At 41.2% G+C, this 19,715-nt stretch overlaps 1 protein-coding gene across 1 annotated transcript; it reads left to right on the top strand.

Moving 5' to 3' along the window:
• Positions 1 to 1,855: 1,855 nt before the first annotated feature.
• Positions 1,856 to 19,484, top strand: LOC136759580 (uncharacterized protein F54H12.2-like). Its single transcript, XM_066714582.1, has 3 exons — positions 1,856 to 2,014; positions 2,282 to 2,382; positions 18,485 to 19,484. Exons 1-3 carry the CDS (start codon positions 1,856 to 1,858, stop codon positions 19,482 to 19,484), a joined length of 1,260 nt encoding a protein of 419 aa, XP_066570679.1.
• The last annotated feature ends 231 nt before the right edge of the window (positions 19,485 to 19,715 follow it).

Here is a 19,715-nt window from a genome sequence, read left to right on the forward strand (position 1 = left end):
ATCTGCCTAGATTTGGCCATCCTCAAAAACTGAGTATCTGGGTGAGAAAGGAACTAGTCAGGAAGGCCACCAAGGCCTATGGCAACTCTAAAGGAGTTACAGTCTTCCATGGTTGAGCTGGAAGACACTGTACATATTGCAACAATAGCCTGCTTCCTTCACAAAAGTGGGAGAGAAAAAAAAACACATCTAATCTTGGCTAGAGTTTGCCAGAAGGCATGTGGGAGACTCTGAGACCAAGATTGTATGGTCTGATGAGACCAAAATAGAGCTTTTTGGCCTCTATTCTAAATGCTACATTTGGCACAAGCCTAACACTGCACATCATCCTTCAAACACCATCCCTACCGTGAAGCATTGTGGTGGTAAGCATCATGCTATAGGGATGCTTCTCTGTGTCAGGGCATGGAAACCTTATAAATGTGCACAAAATGGATGCAGCAAAGTACAGAGAAATCCTGGGAGAAAACCTGCTGAAGTCTGCAAGAGAGCTGGGACTTTGGAGAAGATTCATCTTCCAGCAGGACAATGACACCAAACATACAGTCAAAGCCACAATGGAGTGGCTTAAAAACAAAAAGGTAAATGTTCTGGAGTGGCCCAGTCAAAGCCCGGACTTCAATCCAATTGAGAATATGTGGAAAGAGTTGAAAATTGCAGCCAAAGGCCCCTATCAAACTTGATTGAGTTTGAGCAATTTTGCAAAGAAGAATGGGCAAAAAGTGTTCAGATGTGCAAAGCTGGTAGAGACTTATCCACATAGGCTAATGGCTGTAATTGCTGCCAAAGGTGCTTCTACCAAATATTGAATGAAGGGGTGATTACTTATGCACTCAAGTATTTTCTGTTTCATATTTGTAATTAATTTAGAACAATTTGCAGATTATATTTTTCACTTTGACATTATGGACATTTTTTGAGTTGATCAGTAGCAAAAAATCCTGATTAAATCCATTCTGATTTAATGTTGTAACAGAATGAAATGTGGAAAAGTCCAAGGGGGGTGAATACTTTGAGAGCCACTGTATATCTTGATGTATTATATACATATTTACCAAACATTTATTTGCAAGTATTTTACATGGTAAACAATCTGAATATATATATATGATTCTGTTGATGCATATTATACAAATGGTACATATACAATATAAAACAAAGTTAACAGAACTAGTACATTTTAGTTAATTGCTGTTGACACACTATGTATACCCTTAGAAATGTACAAGTTTTTACAGTATTATGTTTCTGTTTGTTCCAGCCCTTATCACTTTAATAACTTCTTCCTGTTTAAAGAGCTGTTTCAGGAAGATTCTTCATATTATCCTAATTGTATCAGTGTTTACAAGACTGTTTAGTCTAGAACAATAAAAAAAATCTGTGAGGATACATTCCTCACAAAACTGCACTGTACACTCCCAGACTGTTATCTAATGCAGAGCTGCTTATGTTGTCTTGTAAACACCACAAGATACAGTATGAGACATTGAGGTTATTTTTTCAGTAAACAAATGTTTTATTTTATATTATGTTAATTCCTCTAGTGTACAAGCAGAAGAGCAATGTGATTTAAACATGAAAAACTACACTTTTTCTTTATTTTTTAATGTATTTATGTATGTATATATTAATGTGATATTTGTGCTGTAGTTTTTGTAAAGTTAAATTTATGGGTGAAAAATTGAAATTCCAATGACATTTTACCGTTTTACCTGTTCCAAAGATACTAAAAAACAAAAGGTAAGCTAAAGCATAATGATACGCGATGACATACTGTCTATTGAAAATCAGTGCTAAATATGCTTGTACACCCAGATTCCAATAAACGGTTATCACACCGTACTGTGACTCGAGTATGTTGACATTCTTTGTGTATGTCACCGCCTATGCGGTGCGTAGGGGCGACACGCTCACGACCATGCCACCTCTTTTGTTTAACGAGATAGGACCTCGTTCACCCCCGTCAATTCTCTCCCCGGGCAGGCCCGGACCCCAGAACACCACCACACGGAAGGCAAGTTCACAAAAAAGTAACAATTTATTATATATAGCTAGAACAGGGCATGATTACTGTACTAGCTCAGAACCCTAGGAAGTTGGCATACCTAAAATTCTAAAACCTATATTAAAATGCCTTTAATAAAAATGGGCACATAAAACACTAAAAACCCTACCCAGAATAACAAAGAAAAGACTAAGTAGAATAAATAAAAACTCAATTTCCTAATATAAAACACAGAAAGCAACGTCAAAGTTTCACAGTCTCTTCTGTTCACAATAGGTGACACCACACGGAAGAATCCCCCTTCCTCTCGAAGGAAACAAGTCTCTTTGCAGCTGGGTTGGAACCCCGTCGGCCAACTGGGACCCCAACAACTGCAGGTAGGAACAAGTATTAGCAAGTCTCAGATTGCACGAATTCAAGTGTAATTAATGAATGTCTTTTCTTCTATCCTGCAGTCACCCGTCTGCATCACAAAGACCGAAAAATAAATCACAGCAGGTAAGTCTCTAGCCCCAGGACAGGGAACGCTCTCCACAAAGTAAACCGGCAGAGGAGATCTCAACAAAGTCTTAATAAAGAAAGTTCAACCTCTGCAACGTGTGGCTTCTCTTTTCTAATTATTCCCTTTTAAAGAATTACAACCGGGTACTTAACACTCCGTAGCATGCGCTGTCATCACCAGCAATCCAATGTCCGTTGTTTCCAAAGCTTCCTTTATAATCCGTGTTTGGAGGAATCTTCGCCGTTCACTGCTTTCCCAGTCTTCACTCACTCTGCCGGTTGCTTCACTTCAGCGCTGCTGGTGCTGCTGGTGCTGCTGCTGGTGCTGCTGCTAAATATCTATTATATTTTGTAATTTATTACATTTAACAATTTTTTTTTTACCACACATACATACATATTGGTTTTTGTTTTGTTGGACTTTTTTGTTTGTTTGGAAGTCTGTTGGATTATAATTTTGGATTTCAAATAAATTTGGTTTTTCATTTTTTATATCAAATCGTATTTCGTTTCGTTGGATTATTGTTTGGAATATTGTGTGCATCTCAAACAATGCTAGGACCCTCCTTATCCACGGCTAGCAAGAAACAGCCACTACATTAAGTTCAAAAAATGCCATGGAGCACAAAGATTCTGACTGGATGGCTTGGAATAAAGAAATCCAGGGGGAATGACTCCATGAGTATGTTTTGAACAGGAAAGACATTGTTTGTATACAGGGGCGAAAATCAACTTTGGAGGGGACAATTACATGACATTTTCTCAAGAGCAATTCCTGATGGGGACACCAAAACTAGTGCTGTAACACATAGCCTATGTTGTAATATGTTAAATGTATATTGAGGAACCATAATAACTACTACTGGATCATTGTTAACTGAAGGGTTGTCCCAACTTGTTCAAATGTTTAAATCATTATAATACTACTACTAATAATAGTTATATCAGTGTTCCTTATCAGTCCAGTATGTATGCAGGTATTTGTATTTAAAACCAGCAATACCAAGAAAGGAATTTACACTGTGTATGGGTGCAGTTTTCTTAAATACAATGAGCATGGTGTGATCTCATCTAAACGAATCTCCATTGAGAACCATCACAAAGTTGGTCTCAGTATTGAATTGACCTTTTTATTTACTTTTTCTGATACATTTATATAGTGTATTATATATTTGCCACTGGCCTGAGTCTACTACAATAGCTTTACAAGAACAAAAAGCTCAAAATAAGTACAGTTCTAAAAGCGAAAGAACTACTTCAATAAATAACCCAAATAAATCAACCAAAATATCCTTCAAAAATACTTATTTATTGTTCAGTCAGTGTCTCAAATCAAATAACAGCTATGGACAAGTATGTCACATAAAGTATGCAATTTTAAATAAAATAACATAAAATAAAGAATTAGTAAGTGTACTGTCATGTACTTAAAATGGAAAAATACTAAACAAAAGAACAAATATCATATTATACACCGGGGGTTCTGAAACAGGGGTCCGTGGACCCCTAAGGGTCCCTGGTAAAATTGCAATGGGTCCGTTCAAAGTGTAATGAATGTATTCAGTACCACAAGGTTTCCAGTAACTTTACATATAATATAGAGGGGGTGGGGGTCCCTGAGGACTGCTCAAAACCTTGCCCGCTTTGCCTCAAAATCTGCAGGGGTTCCAGTACCCAAAAAAGGTTGACAACCCCTGCTATACACACTACTGAACTAATGAACAAACGAACCGAACATATGGTTGCGGGTTTCAATGGATGAAACAAATTGCTGGCAGATATTTTCCCTCTTGAGACTGTCCAGCATGTCTTTATGTACATTACAGACAACTATGCCGTTCAGTCTCTCTTGGCCCATGCTATCCCATAGCCAAGTCTTCAACCTGCGGAGTGCACTGAAACTACGCTCAGCCTCACATGAAGACACTGGCACCACAAACAAAATTCTGATCAGCACCTCAGCTTGGTCAAATATCCCCTCACTTCCACTGGAAGCCTCCTGAGGACCTCTGCTGCCTCTCCACTGCTGCTACAGGGGTATTTGTTGTGAAAGAGAGGCAACTGCACTGAAAGGATGCAGGATGTTTACACTGTCCTGGTCAAAATGGTCGCCAAACTGAACCTCCAGTTCAATGGAGTCAATCAATGTTGTTGCTTTCTCATACAGTGCAAGGTAGTTTTCATCATTTCTTTTGCCCATAAGAGATGACCGCACACACTCAACTGCAGCCTGCATACCAGAGACAGTCCAAGTTTTCTTCTGCAGTGAAATGTTTAGTCATTCAAGCTCTCCAAAGAACAGCAGAGGCAATTGTGAGGCCCAACACAGTCTTGCCTTTGCTGAAGTGCTCAAATAAGCCACTGGCAGTTGAAGCTATCTTGGATGCAGTTCTTGCCATCTCCATTAGGCTGCTTAGTACCCACTGGGTCCATGACTATTCGACCCGCGACAATTCGTCCCCATCATTATACGTTCTCCACTTGCACCCACTCCACATGAGTGCATTCACTTATTGTAGAGCCATAGAACACACATATGTGTATATATAGTATAGGAGGCGAATTGACGTGGGGACGAACTGTTGCAGGGAAAAATTGTCGCCGGGGCATGAATTGTCACAGGACACATTTTCGGGGATGAATTGACATGCTCCCCCAGCGGTGCCATCAGCTCAGAATTGACAGAAAACAGTGGGACCCTGGTACACCCATCTACTGTCTGGAGAAGTCCGGTCAGATGTGGCTTTCATGGAAGACTTGCAGCCAAAAGCCATACCTTTGACGTGGAAACAAGGCCAAGCGACTCAACTATGCACTAAAAAACAGGAACTGAGGTGCAGAAAAATGGCAGCAGATGCTTTGGATTGATGACTAAAAATTTGACTGTAGCAGAAGGCAGTTTGTTGGCCGAAGGGCTGGAGAGCAGTCCACAAATGAGTGTCTGCAGGCAACAGTGAACCATGTAATGCTGGAGGTTCCTTGCAAGTTTGGGGTTGCATTTCTGCAAATGGAGTTGGGGATTTGGTCAGAATCAATGGGCTCCTCAATGCTGAGAAGTACAGGCAGATATTTATCCATCATGCAATACAATCAGGGAGGCATCTGATTGGCCTCAAAGTGATTCTGCAGCATGACAATGACCCCAAACATACAGGGAAAGTATTTAAGAACTATCTTCAGCATAAAGAAGAACAAGGAGTCCTGGAAGTAATGGTATGGCCCCCACAGAGCCCTGATCTCAACATCATTGAGTCTGTCTGTGATTACATGAAGAGAGAGAAGCAACTGAGGCTGCCTAAATCCACAGAAGAACTGTGGTTAGTTCTCCAAGATGTTTGGAGACTCAATCGTTTAATTTGTTTCGATCACTCAAAAGCCCCATTTTTGCCATCACTAACCCACATCACAAAACACCGCTACCACCCTGCTGATCACTTCCACTCCCTCCCTGCCAGAAACAGGACAACCGAAAGGCTTTCTCTAAAAGGGGCAGCGCCACCGCAGTGTAAACCAAATCAACGGAGAATGCATCTCACCACTTGGTTACATTACATTTGTTGCTAATTTAGGGTCCTCTTAAGAATACAAACAAACCATTTGTTTTGTAGCATCTTCACACACAATGCCTATACTTAAGAATGAAACCATCTCATTGAAGAAAAAGTGAACACTTCAGTTTTTCACTGCTGACAAATTTAATTTAAATACATTCACTACATAATGAATTAACCAATTAGCTATATATTGTCATTTAAATAGACATAAAACCCTTCCTCGATACAGAAAATAAAAAGCCTGTCATTGATTTTAAAAATATTTTGAAAACAACCACAATTAATTTATCATATTAAATACAACCTATAGTAATTCAGACAATTAAATAGCTTACATTTCAGTAAATTTAAACAGTAAAATAGTCGTCTGAGGTAATCTGAGGAGACAAATTTCTCAGGTCTCGAGTGCTTTCAAATAATGAAGCTGGGACACTTTTTGACACTATCTAATGTATATATTATGATTATTATTCACATGACATTTTAAAGTTATATACATAGGTCCATTTAGTAAAACAAGTTGTACAGATATTGCATCTGTCAGCATTTAGTCGGACATGATCCATGCCAACGATATGCCAACATCAATCATCCTCCACCTCCCTGACCTTACTGCTGTCCAACCAAGCCAACCATATGCCGACGTCGGCCATACATCAGTCCCCCAACCATACTGCTGTCTGACCATGCCAGGCAAAGCTGCTGCTATGAGGTTATATGCAATTTAATTAATATCTAATCCTATGGTTATACTTTTATATACTACATTATGCAGAGATCCACAAAGTTATTGGTGCTGTACAGTCATATCCCCAACACCAGTACCCTCAGGACAAAATGAGGCAGATTTTGTGAACAGGAAATCATTTCACAGCATTAATGTACAAGTACTTGTAACGTAGTGACTCAGGTATGAGGAACCCAGGTGCGAAGATAAGGGAGTCCATGGACAGGTGAGGCTCAAGCAATGTCCAGGAGGATCTGAACGCGAGGTCGATAAGGCAAGCAAGGGTCAACGATGAGGTGAGAAGGCTGGTAGGGAGAATCCGGGAATCGTAGGTTGAGGTACACAAAGAGGTCAAGGAACAGGCAATCAATAATCAAGAGGAAACACTGAAAACAGCAACTCGAGAGAAGACTAGACTTAGCAATGATTGGAGTGACCAATGAGTTTATATACAGGGCAGGAGATAGAAGGTAATAGGTGATGGGCTGTGCTGAGCGAATAGGAGCTGAGGGAGGTGAGAGAGAGTGCACTGGGCAATTTGTAAATCTGTCCTTTGGGAAATTCTTATAAATATTATTTTGAATAATATAAGATGAAAATATTAATTTAGGTCCTCAAGGTGAGAGATTAGATGATTCTCACTCCAAGCTCATTCATCCATCTATCTTCATCTTCATGGCGACAGATGTCAAACTCCATTGCCGCTTTGCTGTCTCCAGGGGGTGGGTGAAGTACAGATGGAGTAGTTTCACACAGGACTGGTTGGCCTCCTCTGCTTCTAGGCTCTCCCTGAGAGATCCTGGATTAGGAGAGGTAGGATTAGGGCAGGGATGAAGAAGAACAAAACTAAAAAGAACAAGGAGCTTGTGGCCCAAGGAAAGTCTCTCTAGTAGCGCTTTTCAACCGACAAGGAATCGGTGCTAGTTCGGAGCCGGTGCCTAATTTGGAACCATTTTTTGCTTTTCCAAAAGAACTGGCTCCGTGCCGTGTCACTTTTTCTGGCACCAAACACTTGCTGGTCTGGAACCTAAGAACCAGTGACATCAGGAGTCGGGGGCGGGGTAAAGTCATCTCCACAAAAAGTTATTTGCCAGAGTTCAGCCGCCATGTTTAAAATGCCAGCAGAGACGCGAGCAGTGAGGAGTGTTTTGATTAAAAATTAGTGAAATCAGCAGCAAACAGCGGTCTGTCAGAGAGAGACACTACAGTAAAAATATGGTCTCACCAGGTCAATAACTAGTTAGGAGTTGCCAAATGGCAGCAATGAGAGACGACTGAGCGCAGCTTCCGTGAAAGGACAGACATGTTACTGCGACATTATGATGATGGAGAGTTAATGCGATGATATAGATTGAACAGAAATGTTGTTTGTTAATGAACTGGTCATTAACTGATCCGGTGTTACGCTGAATCCAGCGCCCCTATGAGTCATGTGTCCCGGGTTGGTTTGCGCATGATTAATTGCGTATGAATAAATTAATTTTCTTAGCACAGGGCAAATTACACAAAACATACATATTCTACAGTAAGAGAAGATCAAATACACAGTAAGATCTGTTACAGTCATGTGGTTTGTGCTCACACACCAGCAGTGCTGACAATGGATTATTATTATTATTATTATTATTATTATTATTATTATTATTATTGTGTATCTGTTAGCAGACGCTCTTATCCAGGGCGACTTTCAGAACATAAGAGCATTGTTGCATGTCTGGCAACAGGGACAATGCAACAATGATTTGGGACCATCATCCCAGACTTCATCAATAAGCACAATTTCTCATCAAACCATTAACATCACCTGAGATTGTCTGACAGTTAATTGATCTGCCCACAACTGCGCTGCAAATACCCCCAAAACAGCCGCATCCATAATCAATAGGCTAGCCTATAGTGATTGTTTTTTAAATAAGAATAAAAGTAAAAATACGCCACAAAGTGAATGAAAATGTATCCACTCATACAAAGTATATTCATAATGAACTGTGTGCACGGTGATGAATGCATGTTAACTCCATCTTGTATTTTATTCAATACAGTAAAAGTGTCTGAAATAGCGAATCGGTGTAAATCCCTTAATGCATCAATAAAAATCAATACAAATAAAAGGCTGAGTTATCTTAGCATATTCGAATAGTTGTATTTTCGTTTCTGCTTGTCTACATGTGATCTCGCGTTTTTTGTTTTGCTTTTTAAAATGAGTTTGATTGTGATGGTTAAATAGGCTTTAAAGACACAGTCGCCTTGGTACTGATTATTACTGGCATGTGTTTCTCACTTCTACTCCGTGCTTGGGAAGTCCACATCCAGTGACGTCAGTGTTCTGTTCCAAAACCGGTGGAAAAGCGGGCCGGTTCACAAAAACATCAGCTGGTTCCCAGGCCGAGTTCTGGCTCCAGCACCGGCTCCTTGTCGGTGGAAAAGCGCTACAGGAGCACCTCCTCGGGTCACCTATCCTTCCCTAGAGGCAGGTGGGGCTGCTTCTATCCTGATCCAGATTTCAGTGTTCTCCGAGTCCCAGGTTAAAGGAGGCCCACTTTGTTGGTTGGGGTTGCTAGGCCCATCTGGCCTAGTTCGCTCACCGAGGCCTGGTCCTTGCCTGGATCTCCTGCTGGTGGTGGAGATTCTAGTGGGCTGGTGTCCATGAAGAGGCCTGGTTGGTGTCACTGCTCCAGTGGGCTGCGCTCCTCCAGCTGAGGCCTAATCCTGGACTTCTGGGGTGCGCTGCTTCTCCTGAAGCCTGGTCACCTCCTCGGTCTCCAATTGCACTGGTCAGGCTGGTATCGGTCCTCGGCTGCTCCCCTCAGTTGGATCTTCTACAGCTGGGCCTCCCTCATACTGGAACTTGAACACCGCTGGATCAAGAACGCCTCCATACTGCCTCTGTCGGAACAAGAAACAAAACATAAGCAAAGTCTTTGTCAAATGTCTACTCCGGTTCCCCTTAGTGGTATGGAGGGAAGTCCAAGATTGGTATAAACACAGGATTTTCTGTTCTCCGAAGTGATCTTAAAGTTCAGCTAGCTATGTTACCAGGGAAAAATGTACAGCATCTTAAACATGCTCCCTGGCAGGTTAACTTGAAGTTAGCTGGCTAAGAGTCTGAATATATTTAATCCTGCCCAATGAAATAACAGCTGACACACCCCCAACAATGGCTGTACCATTACTAGCAGATCCATAAACATCTTCATAATCATGTTCATAATCATTTTTTATTTATTTCTTGGCAGATGCCCTTATCCAGGGCGACTTACAACATAAGTGCAATACAAAGTGCAAGAATACAGTTAAGTACAAGGCATCAAACATTACAAATTCAAATTTACATTATACAAAGCAATTTAAAGTACTTTACAACTTCCAATTTACACAGGTAAGTACAGTAAGTGAGGTCATACATCCTGGAAAGTAAAATCTAAATGCTGTCAAGATGTAAGGTCACAGTCAAAGGCTACGGGAAAGAGAGCAAGGGGGAAAATCAATCAATAATACAAGTATTAGTAATGCAAGAAGCATGATAAAGTGCTATTTTACGGGGATTAAGAGGACTACTATTACAAGTACTGTCTGAAAAGATGTGTTTTGAGTAAGCGCCGGAAGGAGGTCAAGGGCTGTTTTGACTTCGGTGGGAAGGTCATTCCACCACTTAGGGGCCAGGGATGAGAAGGAGTGGGTTCTTGAGGAAGGGGAGTGGAGGGGAGGCAGAGTTAGTCTTCTGGTACCATCCATAAAGAGTAAATGTTTACGTTTGCCTTATGTTGAACCAATGAGAATTGATTTACGGCTTTGAAAAAGGATAAAACTTTCCTCAAAATTCTACAAACAATACCCCATAATGACAACGTGAAAGAAGTTTATTTGATTGATTGGACATGATTTGGAAAGGCACACACCTATCTATATATAAGGTCCCACAGTTAACAGTGCATGTCAGAGCACAAACCAAGCCATGAAGTCCAAGGAATTGTCTGTAGACCTCCGAGACAGGATTGTATCGAGGCACAGATCTGGGGAAGGGTACAGAAACATTTCTGCAGCATTGAAGGTCCCAATGAGCACAGTGGCCTCCATCATCTGTAAATGGAAGAAGTTTGGAACCACCAGGACTCTTCCTGGCCGCCCGGCCAAACTGAGCGATTGGGGGAGAAGGGCCTTTGTCAGGGAGGTGACCAAGAACCCGATGGTCACTCTGACAGAGCTCCAGCAAGTCTCTGTGGAGAGAGGAGAACCTTCCAGAAGAACAACCATCTCTGCAGCACTCCACCAATCAGGCCTGTATGGTAGAGTGGCCAGATGGAAGCCACTCCTCAGTAAAAGGCACATGACAGCCCGCCTGGAGTTTGCCAAAAGGCACCTGAAGGACTCTCAGACCATGAGAAACAAAATTCTCTGGTCTGATGAAACAAAGATTGAACTCTTTGGCCTGAATGGCAAGCGTCATGTCTGGAGTAAACCAGGCACCGCTCATCACCTGGCCAATACCATCCCTACAGTGAAGCATGGTGGTGGCAGCATCATGCTGTGGGGATGTTTTTCAGTGGCAGGAATTGGGAGACTACTCAGGATTGAGGGAAAGATGAATGCAGCAATGTACAGAGACATCCTTGATGAAAACCTGCTCCAGAGCGCTCTGGACCTCAGACTGGGCCGAAGGTTCATCTTCCAACAGGACAACGACCCTAAGCACACAGCCAAGATAACAATGGAGTGGCTACAGGACAACTCTGTGAATGTCCTTGAGTGGCCCAGCCAGAGCCCAGACTTGATTGAACATCTCTGGAGAGATCTGAAAATGGCTGTGCACCGACACTCCCCATCCAACTTGATGGAGCTTGAGAGGTCCTGCAAAGAAGAATGGGAGAAACTGCCCAAAAATAGGTTTGCCAAGCTTGTAGCATCATACTCAAAAAACTTGAGGCTGTAATTGGTGCCAAAGGTGCTTCAACAAAGTATTGAGCAAAGGCTGTGAATACTTATGTACATGTGCTTTTTTTGTTTTTTATTTTTTATAAATTTGCAAAGATTTCAAACAAACTACTTTCACATTTTCATTATGGGGTATTGTTTGTAGAAATTTGAGGACAATAATGAATTTAATCCATTTTGGAATAAGGCTGTAACATAACAAAATGTGGAAAAAGTTAAGCGCTGTGAATACTTTCCAGATGCACTGTAGTGAAGGTGCTGACAGACACAGCATCACCCTGAACACATATGTTAAATCAACAACTAGGACATAACAGCATATAGCAGGGCTTAGTCATCTAGGATTTAAAACTGCATTGCAGATTCTCAATCACCCTTTTGATAGTTTACTGATTATCTTTGAAACATGAGCAGAAACAGGACCAGTTCATTTCAGATTCATTTACAGTGGTCTGATGTAGCATAATTTCCTTCCTTTCCACATTGTGTATGTTATTATGAATACAAGAAGCAGTTAATAAAATAGATACATCTCTTATTCTTATTTTGTACAAAAATATGTTCTTAACCGGCTTGCGTCTCTCTCTGCTAAATCTGACTTCACTTTACTGTACAGAATTCAGGATGGTGTCCACCTAAAACAAGAAGGTTAAAAGCTGTGAGGAATCTGGAAAATACATTCACAACCGCTCTTTATAATATATACATCTCTGGAAAAAAATAAGAGACCACTGCAAAGGTTTCTCTGGTTTTACTATTTATAGGTATGTGTTTGGGTAAAATTAACATTTTTGTTTTATTCTATGAACTACTGACAACATTTCTCCCAATTTCCAAATAAAAATATGAATGGAATGGAATGGCTGCTATATATGTAGAGATGCTGATTTAAGAAAAAATGCAGTGGTCTCTTAATTTTTTATAATATAATAATTTAATTTAATTTAATTTATTAATATATATGCATATATATGTTTATATTCCCATGTAAAAATGTCCCATTCATAAACTTGACCTTTTTGTTGCCATATTTTATATATGGAGCGTCTTTAAACATTTGGCATATCTTACCGGCTTTGTATTAAATGGATTTAGTATTGTGTACTTGATTATTTCACAGGGATCTGGTGAAATGTGAGTCTACAAGGCTGTTGGGGTTGTCTTTCCACCTCTATACAAACAGAAAATTAGTTTTTTCACCTACAGGTGGCCTCTTTAACATTAATAAATACATCATATTTCACAAGACCATGTACATGTTTATTAACCAAACAAAATGTGTCATTTGTATTTTATATTGGGGGATGAGGCTTCGGGGGTCCGCAGGTGTAAGGGTATTCAGGGGTATATTAAAGTCCGAATCGTAGGCCTATGGGAGATCGGTGGATAGAAGAGGTTTGTAGTCCCTTTTGGGGAAGACATTTTCTTTGTCTTCTAAACCAAGTCACGCCCTGCAGCGCTCTTAGAAGAGGGTGTGACCGTAGATGTCTACATGCCGCCAACCGCCTTCTCCACTGACCTTCATGGCGGAAGCACAATCTCTTTTTAACAGATTCCAGCTCCACACATTTCTTCAAGGTCTCAAAACCCTCATTTACTTAGCTTATGATCTCTTTCAATGTCGGCCAATCTGGACCATCAAAATCAATTATGGTAACCTGTGTTACTTCCTCCTCAATCTCTTTAAACACAGGCTCCCCTGCTTTATAACATGCAATAGGTTGTGTAATCTGGGTCCTCTTAAACACGATTAGGTTGGCATCAGACATAGTTAAACTCATCACCACTCTTCCGAACCTCTGAAGTAGCGCGCTGTCCCAGTCACAACTTTTAAATCGGGATATCAGGGTCTTTTTTCCTGTATTTCAGCGCTTCTAGTGTGTTATCCATATAGCCGTTGTCTCTCCACTCGACCACATGCCCCCAATCCTCGTAAGGGTATTCAATTTAGCTTAAAAAAGGGGTAGACATATCATCATCATCGCCTAGCCCATAAAGCTCCACACCGATATATCCCTTGTCCCTTTTAAAGTGGTAAACCCTTTGGACAGGTTGAAGAGACAGCCTTGTATCACTTTCATAGAGAACATGAGCTATTTTACTAAATAATCAGGAAGGCATGAATAGAGTTATTATTATTATTATTATTAGGGGGCCAAGCAACGAAGTTGCTGGAACCCTATTGTAATTGTTAGGATTATTAGGGGGCCAAGCAATGAAGTTGCTGGAACCCTATTGTAATTGTTAGGATTATTATTATTATTATTATTATTATTATTATTATTTTTCCGCCGTTTTTTTTCAAAAGCCTATAAAACCCAAACCGCTCAACGAAAACTCATGAAACTTCATACATTGATAGATGGCTATGTAGTGCTATGCCATATGCAATATGGAGGCCATATGTCACATGGTCAGGTGGCCATAGTGGCTTAAGTGACACATTTTGGAAAATCTATAAAAATCTCAGACGGGACAGATGTGAAACTTGGTGTGTGAAGTTATGTTATGGACTATATTTAGATTTGTTCAAGACAAGTCGATAAGTCACATGGTTTGGCAGCCATATTGGATTGGCAAAGAATCTTCAAAGATTTTCTTCTCCGAAACAGTTGGTCCGATTCATACGAAATATTCTACATGTGACCTTGGCTAGCTCCTCTATTAGATTTGTTCAAGGCAAGTTGATTGAAGAAACAAGATGGCCGCCATGAGCCAATCAAATTTCAGAGATGGTCAAGTTGGAAATAAATGCATCTGGTGCAGTATGGAACTATGTTAGAATGTATTGGACTGTTTAATACTTGACAGGATTGATCCCATGAGCAATATGGTGGTCAATGGCCAATAATATTATCATTATACTTATTTTTTATTCTCTTCCACCAGAATATGTTCAAATGACTATAACTTTTGAACTGATGTCTAAAAAGTCACCAAACTTGGCATGGATGTAGGAGTCTATGGCATGGTCACTCGACCACAAAATGGCGGCATCAAGTAACACGGTTTGACAGCCATCTTGATTGTAGTCCAAACAAGAAATGTCAGTTTTCAAACATCGTTTTCTCAGGAACGGTACAGAGTTGAGATATGAGACTTACAGAACATACTGTGCTTATGTTAGTACTTGATTTGAGTATTTCCAGCAATGTATAAGTCACACGGTATGGCAACCATTTTGGATTTTGCTGAAAACACTTCAGCCTCTCATAAACCCTTAAACTGGCTGATGTGTGCTTTGGTATACAGTATCTTTGGACTGTGTTCTACACATATTCTAGTAGTCATAATGGCAGCTTATGTCAAAGTGACAGCCGGAAGTCCCGCCCTCCCTACGTACCATAGACCGGAAGGCCCACCTCACCTTCCGGTTACCCCCACCTTTGAACCGGAACTTATCTCTCCTTCCCAGCACCCTCTGAGTTAACCTTTGACCCTCCCTGTCAGCCATCTTGGATGGCGGACATTTTGTAAGGTCATAGGTCATCTTGGATGGCCGCGGCCATCTTGGATGGCGGCCATCTTGTAAGGTCATAGGTCATCTTGGTAAAGGTTCCGAGGGTACCTCACCCTGCTGGTGTGGAGGTGTAATGTTTAATAGCATAAACGGTGTTTTTAAGGTTATATGATATGATATGATATGATAAGGTTTTATGATACGATTTAAGTAAATTAAAAAATACAAGTTTTAAACACATACATTTTTAAGGTTATATTGTTTTATGATACTGTTTAAGTAAATAAAAAAAGGAATATATATATAATAGGTTATAATGTTGTATGATACTGTTTTAGTAAATTAAAAGAGAATACAAAATGTTTTAAATACACACATACATTATTTTAGGTTATATTGTTTTATGATACTGTTTTAGTAAATAAAAAAAAACAAGACTCAGTAAAATATGTGTCAATGACAGTCTTTTTATTGTGACCAATCTAAACATGACAATATAGTATCAGGTCAGAAGTAAACAGTGAGCTTAGATACTGACACGTGTGACCAGTGATCTCCCATGCCCAACTCCTACAGCAGCCAGGAAGAAACAGCTGAACTGCACTGCACTAGCAACACCCTCTACCTGTTTACTGGCAAGGGCAGCGACACAGATAATTGCTATTTTGTCTAGCACAGTGTAGATCTTTTAATCATTAGAGGATGAGTTATGAAAAGAGATTAAAAGAGATATATTATACACCCGGTGAAGCAGGAAGTTTTGGAGGACTCGATACACTACTGAGAAGTGCCAGAGCAAAGGGTGTCAATGTAAAAAGAGAACGTGTTTCACAATGGTTATCGGATCAATACACATATTCAGTGCACAAACCAGCGCGGGTTAGGTTTAAGAGGAACTTGACACTGGTACAAGACATTGACTGGCAATGGCAGGCAGACCTGGTGGAAATGGGGCAGTTCTCAAAGTTCAATAACGGTATGAAATACATTTTAACCTGCATTGACGTGTTGTCCAAATATGCCTGGGTAGTACCGTTAAAAAACAAAACAGGTCAGCAAGTGTGCACAGCCTTTAAAAGAATATTCACCCAAGGACGCGTTCCAAAGAAACTGCAGACAGATCAGGGGAAAGAATTCCTCAACCATGGTTTTCAAAGTCTTCTCAAGCAACACCAAATTGTGCATTTTGTGACAAACAGTAAAGTGAAAGCCAGCGTGGTAGAGAGGTTCAATAGGACTATAAAATCGAAAATGTGGAAGTACTTTACAGCCGTGAACACTTTTAGATATGTGGATGTCTTACCAGACCTGGTGCGCAGTTACAATCACACATTCCATAGAACTGTCAAGGAGTGTCCAGTAGATGTCACCCCTGACAATCCCCTGAGGGTATGGAGGACAGTGTATGGATCATTTTTAAAAAGCAAACCTTCAATATTAAAGTTTAAACAAGGTGATCATGTGAGAGTATCAAGGGTAAAAGGGCGATTTGAAAAGGGGTATGAGCAGACATTCACTGATGAGATTTTCATAGTCAAAGAATGTATCCCGGGATTAAGACCCATTTACAAACTAAAAGATTATGTGGGTGATGAGATAAAAGGCCAGTTTTACACAGAAGAGTTACAAAAGATAAACCCGAATGTTGACTGAGTATATCGTATACAAAACATTTTAGACTCGAGAGGTCGTGGTAAAAATAAACAAGTTTTAGTCAAATGGTTGGGGTGGGGAGTTAAATTTAATAGTTGGATTAAAGCTTCGGAGGTTAAAGACATAGCCCCGGGGTTGTGAGAGGCTCAGAAAATGAGTGAAAACGGATTTTACCTAACTTTAACCAGCAATGCCTCACAGGATCTATTTCCTAATAACAAGAGCTCCAACTTTACTGATCATCTAGCCAAATCCATCGATCTAGCAGGGAAATGGGAGGTAGGGATGGTGGAGATGCACTACCCCATGACTGTCAATACGTTTGACAGGAAACAGAGCTTCGAATTGCATTCTGAAACAACCGACACAAACTGGTATTATGAAATATCACAAGGCTACTATAAAAACATTGATGTGCTGTTAACAGCCATGAATAATGCTGTCAAGGCTGTCCCCACATCGCCCAAGGTATACTTTCAATACAACTATATTAGTAGAAGTGTGCGCATTTTCGGGAATTCGACTATATTGTTTTTTACCAGGAGCCAGCTAGCACACGTCTTGGGGTTCATTCCCGAGAAGGGGGGGGGAAATCACCCCATCCTGCGGATATTACTGCGGGTTTTAACCATATGTATGTTTATACCGATATAATTGAACACCAATTAGTGGGTGACACTTATGCCCCACTTCTGCGCTGTGTACCTAAAAAAGGGGAAGAAGGCAAGTTTGTTACGTTGTTATATGATAAGCCCCACTATGTCCCCCTGAGCATGGATCAATTTGACACCATAAGCATTGAAATAAATACTGACCAGAACGAACATGTCACATTCGCAAGGTGATTGTGAAGTTGCATTTCCGACCTGTTAGATACAACCACTTTTAAATCATGGTGATTGTTAAAAACTATGGAGACCCGCACATGTACAGGAACTACTACAAGTCTCAGGCGGGTAACGGCCTCCCCGGTTTCGCCGGGATGCCGGTACAATACGGTGCGGGGGTAGCGGGTATATTTAGAGCATTATTCAGAAAAGCTATGCCTTTTCTGAGACGCGGGTTAGAAATTGTCAAACCACACGTCAGATCGGCTGCCACAAACATAGCTAAAGATGTGGTCGGGCAGGTTACAAGTGCGGTGGCCAGTAGAATAAACACTCCGAAACAGGAGGGCTCGGGACTAATGTATATCAGGAGAGGCATTAAAAGGAAACGAATGACACTCCTGGAGCTCACAGGACCCCCGGCCCCTGTTAAAAGAAGGGCCGTACGGAAGAAACACAATCATAAGAGAAACAGGACCGGTAAGAAGAAGAGCTCCAGACGACAACATCGCGGGGATATATTTTAAACATGGCTTTCGTTCACTGCAGTTCTGGGGAGTGCACCAAATCTGAACTGGATCTTTTTCAGCTTGCGCCCACACAGACCAGCATCGAGAAGAGTTTCTATGTGGAGGTCCCCCCCCCTCACAGCACTCTCTGACAATGCCCCCTGGAATTCTACATCACTGGAAACGGTGAAGATTATTTAGACTTGAATAATACGAGCATCTACCTGACTTGTAAAATAACTAGGCTAGATGGCACCGATCTGGCCCTGGATGATCGGGTGTGCCTGGTCAATTACCCCGTGGCCTCCCTTTTCAGCCAGGTCGACATCACGATCGGGGACCGACTTATTAGCCAGAGCAACAACTGTTATCGGTACAGAGCTATTATTGAATCCATTCTCAACTACAGTGAAAGCACTTTGAACACACAGTACTCTGCAGGCCTTTTTGTCAAGGACACTGCCGGACAGCATGAAGTAACCGCGCTGAACGGGGCAAACCTGGGGTTCAAAAATAGAGCTGCCAATACAGCAGGAAGCCGAAAACTAGAATTGTTGGGGTGTATTCATGCAGACATGTTTTTTCAAGACAAATTAATGCTGAACGGCGTTGATATAAAAATTAAACTCACCTGTAACAGAGAAGCGTTCTGTCTCATGAGCAATGCTGAGGATTTCAAGCTGTCGGTTCTCTCAGCAGCTCTGTTTGTCAAGAGGGCCCCCGCTGTCAGGCTGGGTCATGCCGATGCGATGCAGGTGGCTAATGCAAAATACCCTGTAGATCGGGTTCAGATGAAAGTGTTCAGTCTGGCCAGAGGTAGCCGGGTCTGCAACCAGGAAAATTTGTTTCTGGGCCAATTGCCTAAAATAATAGTAATTGGTTTTGTGGATAACGCCGCATTCAGTGGTGACGTTACACAAAACCCCTTCAACTTTAAACATTGTGATATTAATTTCCTGGCCCTGTATGCGGATGGCGAACAGATCCCTACTAAACCACTACAACCGGATTTCGCAAATGATAACTGTGTCCGGGAGTACTTTAACCTGGTGGAAACAGCCGGAAAGCGCCTCAAAGACAAGCCTCTGGTAGTGGACCGTAAGGAGTTTGCCAGAGGTTACACACTGTTTGCATTCAACCTGAGCCCGGATCAAGAGTGCACCGGGCACTATTCACTCATAAAAACAGGGAACCTGAGAGCAGAAATTCGTTTTGCCCTACCATTACCAACCACCGTGAACATGATAGTGTATGCTGTTTTTGACAACATTGTTGAAATTAACATGAGACGCCAAGTCCTTTATGACTACAGCTGAAAAGGAAAAAAAAATATTGATTTGTACCTTTCACTAAACGGGGCATGGATACCAAACAACTTTTAGCCATCATGAATAAGGACATTTACACAAGAGACTATTTTCTGGGGGTGTTTCCATCTGATAAGCTTCCCAAACGATCACGAGTCCCGAATAGGAGGCCAGTCTGTCTCATCATTAACACCCACCCCCACGACCGACCCGGGGAGCACTGGCTCGCTATCTATCTAG

This window comes from Amia ocellicauda, chromosome 10 (assembly GCF_036373705.1).
Source record: "Amia ocellicauda isolate fAmiCal2 chromosome 10, fAmiCal2.hap1, whole genome shotgun sequence".
Classification (NCBI taxonomy): Eukaryota; Metazoa; Chordata; class Actinopteri; order Amiiformes; family Amiidae; genus Amia; species Amia ocellicauda.